This window comes from Nicotiana tomentosiformis, chromosome 4 (genome assembly GCF_000390325.3).
Source record: "Nicotiana tomentosiformis chromosome 4, ASM39032v3, whole genome shotgun sequence".
In the NCBI taxonomy this organism is placed as follows: domain Eukaryota; kingdom Viridiplantae; phylum Streptophyta; class Magnoliopsida; order Solanales; family Solanaceae; genus Nicotiana; species Nicotiana tomentosiformis.
In genome coordinates, this window is record NC_090815.1 from 62,435,282 (window position 1) to 62,451,697 (window position 16,416).

Here is a 16,416-nt window from a genome sequence, read left to right on the forward strand (position 1 = left end):
TTAAAGTCGAAACATTATTAATGCACAACCCAGATTTTAACACATCCTCAATTGGTAACATAACATGAATTAAGCATTTGGGATACTTGTTGAACATATATCTTTCAACCCAATCTTACTCGGAATAGTCAATTTTATAATGGACCACTCGGGACTTGCATAATTTACATGAATATCGTGGGATTCAATTCTAAGAGAAGAGTTTAGCCAACATACCTTGTACGAGCTTTCCTTAAGTTACTACAATGCCCCAACACTTCTAGAATTCACAATCTATAGGAAGATAGTGAAAATTGGTTATTATTAGAAGGATTTCCATGATGTAACTCTCTTAGGAATTTTGTCAAACACCTAACATGCGAAATATATCTTTCAACCCAATCTTACTCGGAATAGCCAATTTTATAATGGACCACTCGGGACTTGCATAATTTACATGAATATCGTGGGATTCAATTCTAAGAGAAGATTTTAGCCAACATACCTTGTCCGAGCTTTCCTTAAGTTACTACAATGCCCCAACACTTCTAGCAATAACAATCTATAGGAAGATAGTAAAAATCGGTTAATAATTAGAAGGATTTCCATGATATAACTCTCTTAGGAATTTTGTCAAACACCTAACATGTGAAATACACCACAAGGCTCTACAATGGAGATCCGTTCATCCCTCAACCAATTTCAACAAGAAACTACCCAAAATGGTTCATTAACCCCACATACTACAACTTTGTGTCACATGCATGGCTTATTTCCAACCCCACAATATATTTGATCTCATAACCTCTTGTATGAAGGCATAGAAGTAGGACTTACCCGGATGAAGGATAATCTAGTGATTAACTTTCTTGATACTTGAAGATTGGTGCAAGATTGGATGATTGGGAGGTTAGGTTTTCTCCTTCTCTCTCTAAAATGCTATCACCTATTTCTAGACTCACCAGAAAATCGTCCCAAATAAAGCTCCAAAAGCTATTTATTAAAATGGGGTCGGGTTGTAAAAACCCCAAAATTTGCTCAGCCGCGCCGCGGAACATGGAGCGGTAGTGAAAAATGTGCCTAGAAACGAAATTTTGAAGTGTTCTTGTAATCCCCACAGCGGGGCGCCGCGTGGGGCGGCGCGGTAGAGTAAATTTCTGTCAGCTTTTGGTAATTTGGTCATAACTTCTTGTAGGAGTGTCCAAATGACGAACGGTTTGAAGTGTTAGAAACTAGACTCGAAGATATTTTATTTTATAGGTTTTTCATCACATAAAGAACTATATATATGTAGATATGTTCGTCCAAAGCTTGGTTTTATGCGTACTCATTTGGAACTTTAGTCTATCCTGAAATTTTCCAACTTGCTTTGGACTTAGGCCTCTCCTTAGACCCCACATCACTTATAATATGTCTAGTACACTTATTATCTTATCCAATTGATATTCATTATATTAATAGCCCTCGTCGACATACAAAGTAATATAACTAGCACATATTAATTTTCTTAATATCGCTTAAGTACTTTGAAATTTTCCGGGGTGCTACTTTCTCCCCCACTCAGGATCATTCGTCCTCGAATGAGAAGTAGATTCGACCCCAACACTGATCATAACTTAACTATTTTCTTACACACCTCAAGCTCCCAAATTTTTGACTATCTCTCAAATTTTCTAGAAATTTTGGCGGGGCCTATCCACCTGCCAGAGAACCCCAGAAACACATACTAACAACTTATACATAATCCAATGACATAACATAACACCAAAACAACACCAACCATGGCCTCATAAACAACATATAACTAGAAAGGAACACCTTTAACATAAATTGTACAAGTGATACAAAATTCATAGGCGACAATTTCCTAAAAGATTACATAGCTATTCAAATAAATAAGGATACATCTTCTTCATATCTTCCTCGGCCTCCCAAGTAGCTTCTTCAACTTGTTGATTTTGCCACAGCACTTTTACAGAGGCAATTTCTTTGTTTCTCAATTTTCGGACTTGCCTATCAAGAATGGCAACTGGAATTTCTTCATAGGTCAGTTCTTCATTAACCTTAATAGTCTCAACTGACACAATAAGCGACGGATCTCCGATTACCCTCTTCAAGATAGACACATGAAATACCGGGTGCACTAATGACATCTCAGGTGGTAACTCAAGCTTGTACGCCACCTCACCGATCCTCTGAATGATTTTGTACGGTCCGACATACCTTGGACTCAATTTCCCATTCTTACCAATTCTCATTACACCTTTTATGGGGAAAACTTTCAAGAATACCCAATCATCTTCTTTGAACTCCAAATCCCTACGACGAACAGCCGAATAAGATTTCTAATGACTTTGAGCAGACTTCAACCGCTCCTTAATGATTTTAACTTTTTCCATAGCCTGATGCACGAGGTCTGGCCCTATCAACTCTGCTTCACTAATTTCGAACCACCCAATGGGAGATCTACATCTCCTACTATATAAAGCCTCGAACGGTGCCATCTGAATGCTAGCATGATAGCTATTGTTGTATGCAAATTCTATGAGTGATAAATGATCATCCAAGCTACCTTTGAAGTCTAGAACACAAGTGTGCAGCATATCCTTAAATTTGATTGAAACTGGGGTGCCCAAAACTTCCTTAAATTTCTTCCAAAAATTAGCAGTGAATTGTGCTCCCCGATCAGAAATGATGGAAACTGGGGTGCCATGCAACCTGACTATTTCTTTGATATACAACTGAGCATACTGCTCCACTGTATCGGTAGACTTAACCGAAAAAAGTGTGTTGATTTTGTGAGTCGATCTACAATCACCCAAATTGAGTCAAACTTACGCAGAGTGCGCGGTAATCCTACCACAAAATCCATATTAATCATTTCCCATTTCCACATTGGAATTTCTATGTTTTGTGCCAACCCACCGGGCCTTTGGTTTTCGGCCTTCACTTGCTGACAATTTGAATATTTTGCTACAAATTTTGCCACATTCCTCTTCATATCATTCCACCAATAGACTTCCTTAAGATCATGATACATTTTTGTAGAACCTGGATGCACGGAATACCTAGAAGTGTGAGCTTCAGTCAAAATTCTTTCAAGGAGACCATCCACATTTGGAACACATAGTCGCCCTTGGTACCTTAGTGTACCATCATCCATGCCAAGAGAAAAGGCCATGGTCTTATGTTTATGGATCCCCTCTTTCAATTGCGCCAACAATGGATCCTTGTATTGTTTCTCTTTGACTTCCACAACAAGCGATGATTCAGTCATATTTTGCACAATTACCCCTCCTTCACTAGAGTCCGCAAGACGAACTCCCAAACTAGCCAATCGGTAAACTTCTTTGGCCAATGGGCTTTGATATACCTCCAAGTATGCTAAGCTACCCATAGATTTTTGGCTAAGAGAATCCGCCATAACATTAGCCTTCCCCGGATGGTATAAAATATCAATGTCATAATCCTTGAGTAATTCAAGCCATCTTCCCTGCCTCAGATTCAATTCCTTCTATTTGAAAATATATTGAAGGCTCTTATGGTCCGTGAATATATCCACATGGACCCCATATAAATAATGACGCCAAATTTTGCAATGCAAATACCACCGCCGCAAGTTTTAAATCATGTGTTGGATAGTTCTTTTCATGATTCTTTTAGTTGCCTAGAAGCATAAGCTATCACCTTTCCATGTTGCATTAATACACATCCAAGTACAATTCTTGAAGCATCACAATATACCACAAATCCATCTATACCCTCTGGTAGAGTCAACACCGGTGTCGTAGTCAATCTTTCTTTCAATTCATGGAAACTCTTTTCACAAGCATCTGACCATTGGAACTTAATTGCCTTCTACGTCAATATAGTCAATGGAGTGGCAAGAGTAGAAAACCCCTCCACAAACTTTCTGTAATATCCAGCTAAGCCTAAGAAACTGTAAATCTCTGTTGGAGTTGTAGGCCTCGGCCAATTCTTCACAGCTGAAATTTTCTGAGGATCAACCTTAATTCCCTCACTAGAAACTACATGACCCAAGAATATGACTGATTCAAGCCAAAATTCACACTTTGAAAACTTTGCATATAACTGGTGATGATGTAGGGTTTGCAGAACTACCCTGAGATGATCGTCATGGTCTTCTCGACTTCGTGAATATAAAAGAATATCATCAATAAACACTATCACAAAAGAGTCAAGGAATGGCTTAAAAACTCGATTCATAAGATCCATAAAGGCTGCTGGGGCATTTTTTAGCCCAAAAGACATCACCAAAAATTCAAAGTTCCCATATCGGGTTTTAAAAGCTGTTTTCGGAATATCCCGCTCCTTGATCTGCAATTGGTGATACCCGGATCATAAATCAAACTTGGAGAATGGAATGCACCAACACCTTCTACTGAGTTGATTGCCTACTTGGAGGATTCTCAACTTGTCTATCGGCACCTGCGGGCATGAAATGCAGCGTCCCCAGGCAAAAGGGACGTTAGTACAAATAAAGTACTGAGTATGTAAGGCATGAAAATCAATACATAAAAGACATAAAAGAAACGTGGGGTAAAGAATTCCACCTGTAAGTCTAAACAACTTTGTGTATCCTGAAACATTTATAATGTCATGCACGTGCGTATAAATGTCATATCATGCATAGGTATATGCGTACATAACATCATCAAGCCTCTAAGGGCATCCCATCATATCATCTCGGCCACTGTGGGCAAAATCATCAACATATACCAGCTGATCAGGTGGTGGTGCGTATATAACACCGTAATCTTTTTCCATATCCCATATACATATAATATACACGTATATAACGTCATCTGGTCATGGGTCAATGTATATGTATAAATGAATGAAATACATAAGAAGTAAGTTAATAAGATTTCTTGGAATGTCATAAGATCAATATGCCTTCAGATAAACTTTATCATCTTACGTATTTTCTGAGACCCATGAACAGACGATATAATAATAGGACATGGGGAATCCATAACATAGGCACCCCTAGTACTTCTATGAATATAGTCATTTATGAAAGTTGCTCGTTTTCTTATTTCGTTGTATCGTATGGATCATGCCAAAATGAAAGAAGGGATAGTCTTAACATTCCTAAGCCGATTCTCTTGATAATCCCTCTAACACACGCCAATCGTGATGAAACACGTAACGGCTAGATCGAAATAGGGAAAATCCGTATGATATTCTTGAGAAAGATTGCACTGTACTTCCTTAAAATCGCAAATCTTACATTGCTATAGTATTATGAAGTTTCATACGAATTCATTTTTGAGACTACATATGTTACTTAGCAACATACATCTCCTTCTTAATGATATAGAAAGGTCTCTTAAAATTGTGGGTTGTGGACCCCACTATTGTGATGACTTAGCCAAACAATTTCCTAAATATGCCACCTACTCTTATGAACCAAGAGCCATTGCTTAGTCTTAGCAATTAAATCCCTTGCTGCCACGTTAGGGGTATTGTCTCCTCCAAACTTATCCACCAATTTCCAATTACATGGTTAATCTCCCGTTAAATTAATAATTAACCAATTTCCTACATATTTAAGTAATATCCTAATTTACTTAAAACACTAATCACTTTTAACACACTTTATATACCTTACTATCATGGTCATGTGGTACCTTATATGGCACTAGTCCATAAATATGGAAGTATTATAGCTTGGATAGTATTTTATCCCAAATTGTCAAACTTCGACGAAACTCATTTTCTTCGATTCGCTTACCCTCACATCTTCACGAATTTACTTATCACTTGTTTGAAATAGAGTAATACTTATAACCTCAAAATAATCTTGTTCTTGAACTGATGTAAATTTATGACAAATCCAATGTACAATACTACAGGGTGTAATATCGTTGTAATACTGCGGAGTGTAACAACATTCCCCCTTTGGAACATTCGTCCTCGAATGTTGACTGATGCATTTATTGGTCTCATAATCGGATAGCTTTTACGAATGGTTTTAATACTTTCCTTGCCACTTCGGCAACTGTTCTGTGAATAAATCCAAAGTCTAGGGCATTCCCACCTTTAGGCCTCTTTCTCACACCACGGCCTGTGGTCGGAATTCTACCAATCTCGTAACTCTTGCTACCTTCTGTCATGCAGCCTATACGACCTTTTCCTTGTATGTGCGCCTATGCGACTCTTTCCTCCAGCTTTTAGCCAATCTCTAGGCCTCACTTTGTGAACATATACAGAATTATGACAAGTTGTCCTTCTGGGCGTCTATGGCTTTACTACGTCTAAGTATGTCATACTATACCATAATTCTTACTTCGATTTACCGTTACTGAGGTCTCCTACCGAACTCCAGGTTAGTCTTGTTGCTTATCCTATATGTATACATCTAAGTCCTTTAATGCTTCCTCATTATTGTTCATCTTAAGAATGACAGCCTAATCTCATCTCATACTTTGTAACTTTTATCCATCCATTGTTGATTCACCTCAATATTGATCTACAATATACCACTGATAACTTGAAACTTCTTACGTAATACATTGTCACTAGGTCTCATGTTGCATCGAGGAACATTTGAAGTGATTTTCCTGATCCACTTAGGGGCGATACTATACATAAATAACCGTATTTCAGGGCATCCCTATGTGGTTCATCTTATGGGGGTATTTTAATCCTGTACAATTATTGAAATCCCTTTTTTTTCTTCAAATCATTACTCAATTGAAGGCCCAAACGTCATCCTTTATCTATCACAATTATACCCTCATTCTACCAACAGGGCACCATTCCATCTCTTCTAAATGCTATTAGTCTTAGATTCCTTTGAGTTCATTCAGGCTATACTGAGCTTTCTAAAACTTTGAGAAACCATCAGCTCTCTTGTTTTCATATGCTTAATCCTGAGGACTTATCCATTCTCGTCACCTTCTCACTCGCCTTTCCTTATCCTTACTCATGTCTTCCTAAAACCTTGTCGCTCTACCATACTTTAGCTTGCGACCTACACATATCTATTTATACTACTCGCAACCTTCCTTCAATTTGCTTGCACCATAGATTTTCCTATGTTATTCTAGAATATCAAGCGAGACATCACATCATCTCTAACTCTTCTTTACTCTCTTAACTGGACTTCTCGGTACCTAGAAACCATAGGCTAGAAGATATGACCACTAATGACACCGCTATCATTCCTGGATACTGAATCCCAGTGCTTCTAGCCCTCTATCGAAAGTATGGATTAGTCACAACCTTCTGCACATGAGTATCTCGTACGTTGTTCACCTTTACCTTACTTAACTTTAAATCTCACATTGTATCTTCTATCTCTTTCATAATCCCCCTTCCACATAGGCATAATTCACATCCACAACTTGAAGCTCTACTGTAATACTTGCACTTCTGGTGCATACACAATCCGGTGAGAGCTTTATACTGACTTCTTATGAGGCCGGTACTCTTTTAACTGGCTTTATCTTAGTTCCCACGCATGTCGGAATTTTTGTGCAACTCATATGACCTCGAATATTATCTTTGGTTTCAATTCCCGCTTATTAACCACGATAGGTGCCGCTTCCTTATGGAGTGCATACAATGTTGTAGTAAGACTGCTGTTACAAGACCATTTCTTCTTCAAGTTACTATGCTTAGGTTGAATCCTTCTTCCTTATTTCCTTAGCTAATCTTTTGTTGTACTACTTGGGGGAGGACCCTCTGACTCTTGTAGCTGCAAACTTATCACATCATATACTCGAGGAAATGTTTTTTTTTATGTTTTTCCTCACTTATAATTGTCCATAGTTACTTACCTCCATGCCCTTGTGCTTGTAGGGAACTTCTGAGCTGATATTTTGATTGTCTCCCTAGTGGAACTCTCAGTTATTTTTGTATCACTTATACAATACCTTTAACTACCCAACTCCTATCTGAATATATCTCAAGGATTACAATGTCATAACTATGAGCCTGAATTCACTATGTTGGGGTTCACAATGTTTATCTTACATGATCTTTTGATTTATCTGTAACCTCTTATCTAGCCATAACTAGACTCTTCCTGAATCAACTACTAACTACTCGTTGGTCCATTCTCATATCTATATTCCGCGTAATCTCTCTTGGGTCATTTTCTTTGTCTTAACTTACCTTTCGCACTAGCTCCTTATGTATCAAGTGTTCATTCATACTTATTTATCAATAACATCCTGAGGAAAACACTTACTGCCTCTCCCCGACGTTGTACTTGCATAATGTTCTGGATTCGTAACATATCTGTAGGATTTGAATGAGTGTAATCTCATCCCTTTCTCATTTTTATGGCATTCTTCCTTTACCATTCTATAGTTACTAGAACCACTTAACTCTGACTTAATACCACATCACTCTATATTCCCCCTTTAGGGGAGTACTAAGATTTAGAGCTGCAACGATCTACCTATAGATGTTTTACCTCTTCATCTTTGGCGTCTTTTCATATCATCGATGACCCTTACTCGCCTTGCGGTAATTCTTTTGTACCAAGGATAATGAAATTCCTTACTCACGAGGGTGACAGCTAGTGTAACTGGCACACATAGTCCCTTAAGCTTAACTTTGATCACATTGCTTGCTTTCGGGAAGCGCCTTCCTGAATGACCTTTAAAGATTATTCTTTTGTCCTCCATTATATTATCGCCGGAACATAATCTTTGAAATTCTTATGATGACGACTATTATCAAATTACTCAGTCCCTAATTCGTGTTTAGTTTATTTTGTTCACTAGCCCATACTGATTTCTATTACTCTGGGGTCTAACTTTTCCTTCTGGTAGTTGCGTTAGAGTCACAAACTTAATTCTCGAAATGACGATATAACTTTATGGCCTATACTCTTTTGTTGTCTCAAGGCTTGTCACCTCTCGTCTTTTCCTTCACTTGACTGTAGACTCTGTAATACTGTCATCATTTTTTTATCTACCATTGTCATCCATGTATCACATCTTACTTATAATGCTTCATTAGCTCTCTTCTTATTTCCCTGCTAATATTTCTGTCTATCACTTTATTTTGAAAACTTCAACAAGACATTCTTTTGCTTTTAGCTCCCCTTGCTCCATCCACTGGCTCTTCGGGTTACCTAACTGTTACACCCCATGTTTTCGTACGTGAAAATACGCCATAAGTAAATTGATAAAAGCTCAGAAATGAGATGTTACATCCCGCATTTTCATACGTTAAAGTTTCGTCGTAAGTTAATCGACGTAAGCTCAGGAATGAGAATATTTTTTAGGTGATAAGTATTATGCTATTTCAAACAAGTGATAAGTAAATTCGTGAAGGTGAGAGGGTAAGCGAATCGAAGAAAATGAGTTTCGTTGAAGGTTGTCAATTTGGGATAAAATACGGTCCGACCTATAATACCCGGTATTTATGGACTAGTACCATACAAGGTACCACATGATCATGATAGTAAGGTGTATAAAGTGTGTTAAAAGTAAGTAGTATTTTAAGTAATTTGAGATAATTCATAATTATGTGGATAATTGATTAATTGTGGGGATAATTATGGTATTAAATTAGAAGTTTGTGGATAATTATTAAGTGAGATTTTGGATAATCATTAGGGTACCACACATCCACGTGGGATTGTAGAATTGTGGCAGCAAATTGCCATCTAATTAGGTGCTTAAGGAGGTGGTGGCATAAATTTAAAGGTATGTGCACCTTATCTCATTCTTGTTGAAGAATTCTATTAAAAGACCTCTCTTTAATTCACAAAATGGAATGGAGATGTTTTACATCTACTAAGTAACGGGTGAGGCTTCAGCAAAGAATTCATACGAGATTATCATGTAAATTGCTTCAGCATATTATACAAAATGATAGCAACGTGAATTGCTACAAAATTCATACGAGACTACTTAATATTTTAGCAGCGTGAAATTGCGATTCTAAGGGAGTACGGTACAATCTTTCTGAAGAATATCATACGGATTTTCTCCTACTTCGATTCACCGTTACGTGTGTTATTGCAATTAACGTGTGTTAGAGGGATTATCAAGAGAATCGATTCAGGTATGTTAAGGCTATCCCTTCTTTCCTTTTGGCATGATCCATACGATACAAACGAAACGAGCAAATGCACAACTTTTATAAATGACTCTATTCATAGAAGTACTAGAAGTGTCTATGTTCTTGATTCCCTATGTGTCCTATTATTCTATCATCTGTTCATGGTTCTTAGAAAATATGTAAGTTGATATAGTTTATTTCATGATATTAATCAAAGGCATATTGATTTTATGACATACCGAAAGATCTTACGAACGTACTTCTTATGCATTTCATTCATTTATACATATACATTGACCCATGACCATATGGAGTTATATACGTGTATATTATATGTATATGGGATATGGGAAAAGGTTACGGCGTTATATATGCACCACCACCTGATCAGCTGGTATACATTGATGATTTTTCCCACAGTGGCCGAGATGATATGATGGGTCGCTCTCAGAGGCTTGATGATATTATGTACGCATATACCTATGCATGGTATGACATTTATACTCATATACATGGCATTGTAAATATTAATGATTCACAGAGTTATTCAGACTTACATGTTGAGTCTTTTACTCCATGTTTCTCTCATGTCTATTGTAAATTGATTTTAGTTCCTTATATACTGGGTACATTATTTATACTAACGTCCCTTTTGCCTGTGAACGCTGCATTTCATGCCCGTAGGTCCCGATAGACAGGTTGAGAGTCCTCTAAGTAGGATATCAGCTCAGGGGAAGATGTTAGTGCGCTCCATTTGCTCCGAAGTTACTTATTTGGTCAGTATGATTTGGCATGTATAGATTAGTATGGCGGGGCACTGTCTCGACCTTTATGATATTTATGTACTCTTAGAGGCTTGTAGATAGATTTCATGTATATGGATACTTGTATAGCCTTGCCGGCCTATGTTTTGAGTATATTAAGGATCATGTCAGCCTTATAGGCCTCGTACGTCATATGTATAAGTCGGTATATCAAGTTAGGTCACCCTATATTGAATATTCCCTCATGTTTTATTCTATTTATCTGACGGAAGTCTTTCTATCTCATTTACCTATAATAGTATGATACGAAAAGATACGTTACGTTGGTACTCGGCTGAGTAAGGTGCCGGGTGCCCGTCGCGGCCCATCGATTTGGGTCGTGACACTAACATTCTCTCTCTACTAGGAATGAGAGTCACACTAAGGTAATATTTATTCCTTCCAGGCTTCCGATTCCTATCTTTGCATATCTAGCTATACTATTCTAGAGTGCATAATCTGGGTGTCTCACAAGGTGATCTATTAGAACATTTGCAATATCCTTTGAAAATGTCAACTAATGCAGACAATCCATCTACCATTTTGGGTTACTCTAATCCCAGCCGGATCCTGATATCCCGTCCTTCTCTTAAACTATATCTGTTAGCTCCCACAAGGAATAACTGAGATGGGTGTGGCCGATTGTACATATATCTGTTATTGTTGAAGGTAACTCAAAACGCTTATATTTCTCTACCTGAATTGTAAATACTGATAATATTAATTAACTGGGCGCCTCGTACCCTTTTTCACCTTGCTTCTTTTTCTTGTTGAAACTTGTATCTACCTTGTGAATCTCTCATTGCTTTTCACCATATGGGTGGATAGATATTCTTGCCTTAAGGCTCCTTATCAAGAAGCTTACACATCTTAATACACACATTCTACTGAAGACCTCACATTTATCCATCGTAAGAATGATGCAAAATCGAGTTCCTCTAACTCAACTCTTCCACAACCACATGCAATCTCTTACCAACTGCCTTTTGGATGTATGTATCGTCTTATTACAAATAAAATAGAATTTAGGAGTTTGAATTCTTACAAGTGAACTCTACCACACGATCTAGAGTAAGAAGAAAGAGTGACAATCCAAAATGCCCTGTAGCCTCTTGCTTATAAGTTTGGTGCACAACACACCCATAAATAAGACTCTACTAGACACGACTTGTAGACTCCCTAGGACAGAACTGCTCTGATACCACTTTTGTCACGACCCAAATTGATGGGCCGCGATGGGCACCCGGTACCTTACTCAACCGAGTACCAACATAACGTATTTGTCGTATCATACTATCATAGGTAAATGAGCTGAAAAGGCTGTCGTGAGATAAATAGAATAAAACATGAGGGAAATACTCGATATAGGACGACCCAACATGATCTACCAACTTATACATATGACATACGGGCCAATAAGGCTGACATGATCATTTGTATACTCACACCATAGGCCGACAAGGCCATACAAATATCCATATACATGACATCTGTCTATAAACCTCTAAGAGTACATAAATATCATAAAGGCCGGGACAGGCCCCTCCATAGCAATCAATACATGTCCAAACCATATTGACCAAATAGGCAACTCCGGAGCAAATGGAGTGCATCAACACCTTCTACTAAGTTGATAGCCTACTTGGAGGATTCTCAACTTGTCTATCGGCACCAGCGGGAATAAAATGCAGTGTCCCCAGGCAAAAGGGACGTCAGTACAAATAAAGTACTGAGTATGTAAGGCATGAAAATCAGTACATAAAAGACATAAAAGAAATGTAGAGTAAAGAATTCCACCTGTAAGTCTAAACAACTTTGTGAAACCTGAAACATTTATAATATCATGCACGTGCATATAAATGTCATGTCATGCATAGGTATATGCGTACATAACATCATCAAGCCTCTGAGGGCTTCCCATCATATCATCTCGGCCACTGTGGGCAAAATCATCAACGTATACTAGCTGATCAAGTGGTGGTGCGTATATAACACCGTAATCTTTTCCCATATCCCATATACATATAATATACGCATATATAACGCCATCTGATCATGGGTCAATGTACATGTATAAATGAATGAAATACATAAGAAGTAAGTTAATAAGATTTCTTGGAATGTCATAAGATCAATATGCCTTTAGATAAACTTTATCATCTTACGTATTTTCTGAGACCCATGAACAGACGATATAATAATAGGACACATGGGGAATCCATAACATAGGCACCTCTAGTACTTCTATGAATAGAGTCATTTATGAAAGTTGCTCGTTTTCTTATTTCATTGTATTGTATGGATCATGCCAAAATGAAAGAAGGGATAGTCTTAACATTCCTAAGCCGATTCTCTTGACAATCCCTCTAACACACGCTAATCGCAATGAAACACGTAACGGCGAGATCGAAATAGGGGAAATCCGTATGATATTCTTGAGAAAGATTGCACTGTACTTCCTTAGAATCGCAAATCTTACATTGCTATAGTATTATGAAGTTTTATACGAATTCATTTTTGAGACTACATATGTTACTTAGCAACATACATCTCCTTCTTAATGATATAGGAAGGTCTCTTAAAATTGTGGGTTGTGGACCCCACTATTGTGATGACTTAGCCAAACAATTTCCTAAATATGCCACCTAGTCTTATGAACCAAGAGTCATTGCTTAGTCTTAGCAATTAAATCCCTTGCTGCCACGTTAGGGGTATTGTCTCCTCCAAACTTATCCACCAATTTCCAATTACATGGTTAATCTCCCATTAAATTAATAATTAACTAATTTTTCACATATTTAAGTAATATCCTAATTTACTTAAAACACTAATCACTTTTAACACACTATATATACCTTACTATCATGGTCATGTGGTACCTTGTATGGCACTAGTCCATAAATACGGAGTATTATAGCTTGGACCATATTTTATCCCAAATTGTCAAACATCGACGAAACTCATTTTATTCGATTCGCTTACCCTCACACCTTCACGAATTTAATTATTACTTGTTTGAAATAGCGTAATACTTATAACCTCAAAATAATCTTGTTCTTGAACTGATGTCAATTTATGACAAATCCAACATACAATACTACGGGGTGTAACATCGTTGTAATACTCTGGAGTGTAACAACAATAGCCTAGACGTCTTCATACTTCCTCAAGATTAATGGTAAGCCTACCACAAAGTCTATAGTAATACGTTCCCACTTCCACTCCTCTTAATCAACCCGCTGGATTTTTGATGTACATACTTCATTTGTTGACAATTCAAACACCGAGAGACATGTCCACTAATGTCTTTCCTCATCTTCCTCCACCAGTAGTGCTGCTTTAAGTCATGATACATCTTCGGGACACCTTGGGTGAATAGAATACCGTTAACTATGAGCCTCTTCAAGGATCGACTCTCTCAACCCATCAACACTCGGAACACAAATCCGTCCCTAAAGCCGCATAATACCATCATCTTCAATCACCACCTTCTTAGCACCACCCATTGCACTGTGTCCTTCAACACCAGCAAGTGAGGATGAGCCTTGATGCGCTCCAACAACGATGATTGTGCCACAACAAAAGCAAGAACCCTACTAGACTGAAACATCCAACCTCACGAATTGGTTGGCCAAAACCTGAACATCCATGGCTAATATCCTCTCCAATACAGGTAAAAAGGCCAAACTGTCCATGCTCTTCGCCTTCCTACTCAAGGCATCGGCCACTATATTGGCCTTCCCCGGATGATATAGTATAGTGACATCATAGTTTTTCAATAACTCTAACCATATCCGCTGTCGAAAATTCAGATCATTCTTCTTAAGTAGATGCTAGAGACTCCGATGGTTGATATAGATCTCACAATAAATGCCATATAGATAGTGCCTCCAAATCATGAGCGCGTGAACAATAGCTTCTAACTCCACATCATGCACATGGTAATTCCTCTCATGGACCTTCAACTGATAAGACGCATAGGCAATCACCCTACCATCCTTCATAAATATCGCGCCAAGTCTAATAAGCGATGCATCACAATACACAGCGTAAGATCCAGAACATGTAGGCAACACCAACACTGGGGTTGTAGTCAATGAGGCTGAGATAGTTGAAAACCCCTCGACGAACCAGCAATAGTAACCCGCCAAATCCAAGAGGCTCCGAATCTCTATAGCTAAAGTAAGTCTAGGCCAATTCTGTACTGCCTCGAGATTCTTAGGATCCACCTTGATACCCTTGGAAGACACAACATGACTTAAAAAGGAAACTGAGTCTAATCATAACTCACACTTCAAAAACTTGGCATATATTTGACGATCTTTCAAAATATGAAGTACAATCTGTAGGTGTTGCTCATGCTCCTCTCTACTGCGAGAGTAAACTAGAATATCATCAATGAAAACAATCACGGAGGAATCCAAATATAGCTTGAACACTCGGTTCATCAAATCCATGAATGTTGCTAGGGCATTAGCCATGACAAATGACATCACCAAGAACTCGTAATGACCATAACGACGACTAAAAGTTGTCTTAGGGACATCAGATGCCCTAATATTTACCTGATGGTAGCCAGATCTCAAATCAATCTTAGAAAATACCTTGGTACCCTAAAGCTGGTCAAATAAATCATCAATCCTAGGTAACAGATACATGTTCTTGATAATGACCTTGTTCAACTGTCGATAATCTATGCATATCCTAATCGATCCGTCCTTTTTCTTAACAAACAACACCGGCGCACCCCAAGGCGAGACACTAAGTTTAATGAATCCCTTATCGAGCAAATCCTGCAACTGAATCTTCAATTCCTTCAACTCAGTTAGAGCCATACAGTACGGTGGAACAGAAATAGGCCGAGTGCCTAGAACCGAATCAATGCAAAAGTCGATATCCTTGTCGGGTGGCATACCCAAAAAATCTGTAAGAAACACCTCTAGAAGCTCACTTACAACCGGTACCGAATCCATAGAAGCAACCTCCGCACTAGAATTTTGGATATAAGCCAAGATACACTAGACACCCCTTCTCAACCATACGCCAAGCTATGAAACCACCCTGCTAGTGGAGTGACCACGAGTCCCTCTCCACTCTAATCTAGGAAACCTTGGCATAGCTAAAGTCACAGTCTTGGCATGACAATCAAAGATAGCATGATACCGGGACAAATAATCCATACCAAGAATGACCTCAAAATCCACCATGTCTAATACCAAAAAATCCACTACAGCATCAAATCCATTAATAGTGACAACACAAGACTAGTATACCCGGTCAACTACTATGGAATATCTAACCAATGTTGACATAGAAACAAGAACATCAAAAGTAACGAAATAACAAGGAATTAAATGTAAAACCGGGACATGAAAATGTATAAGGGGTAACAATTGCACAAGTAAAGGCAACAAACGGAAACATAAAGTGAGGCATCACTAAGTAATCCTCTTTCCAAAGTAGATAACGAAGCCACAAACCAAGTCCACATTTCAAATGTCAAAGTAAAGAGCAATGAAATCGACAAGATTGCACGGTATCTCCCTTCATGCTTTTACTCTCAAATAATAATAATAATAATAAT

General features: G+C 38.1%; 1 protein-coding gene across 1 annotated transcript; it reads right to left on the reverse strand.

Annotated features, from left to right (window-relative positions):
* Positions 1-1,862: 1,862 nt before the first annotated feature.
* LOC138909796 (uncharacterized) lies at positions 1,863-3,256 on the reverse strand. Its single transcript, XM_070201011.1, has 2 exons — positions 3,123-3,256; positions 1,863-2,298 (listed from the first exon to the last, which is right to left on the reverse strand). The coding sequence occupies exons 1-2, from the start codon at positions 3,254-3,256 to the stop codon at positions 1,863-1,865; spliced, it is 570 nt and encodes a 189-aa protein (XP_070057112.1).
* Between the last annotated feature and the right edge of the window lie 13,160 nt (positions 3,257-16,416).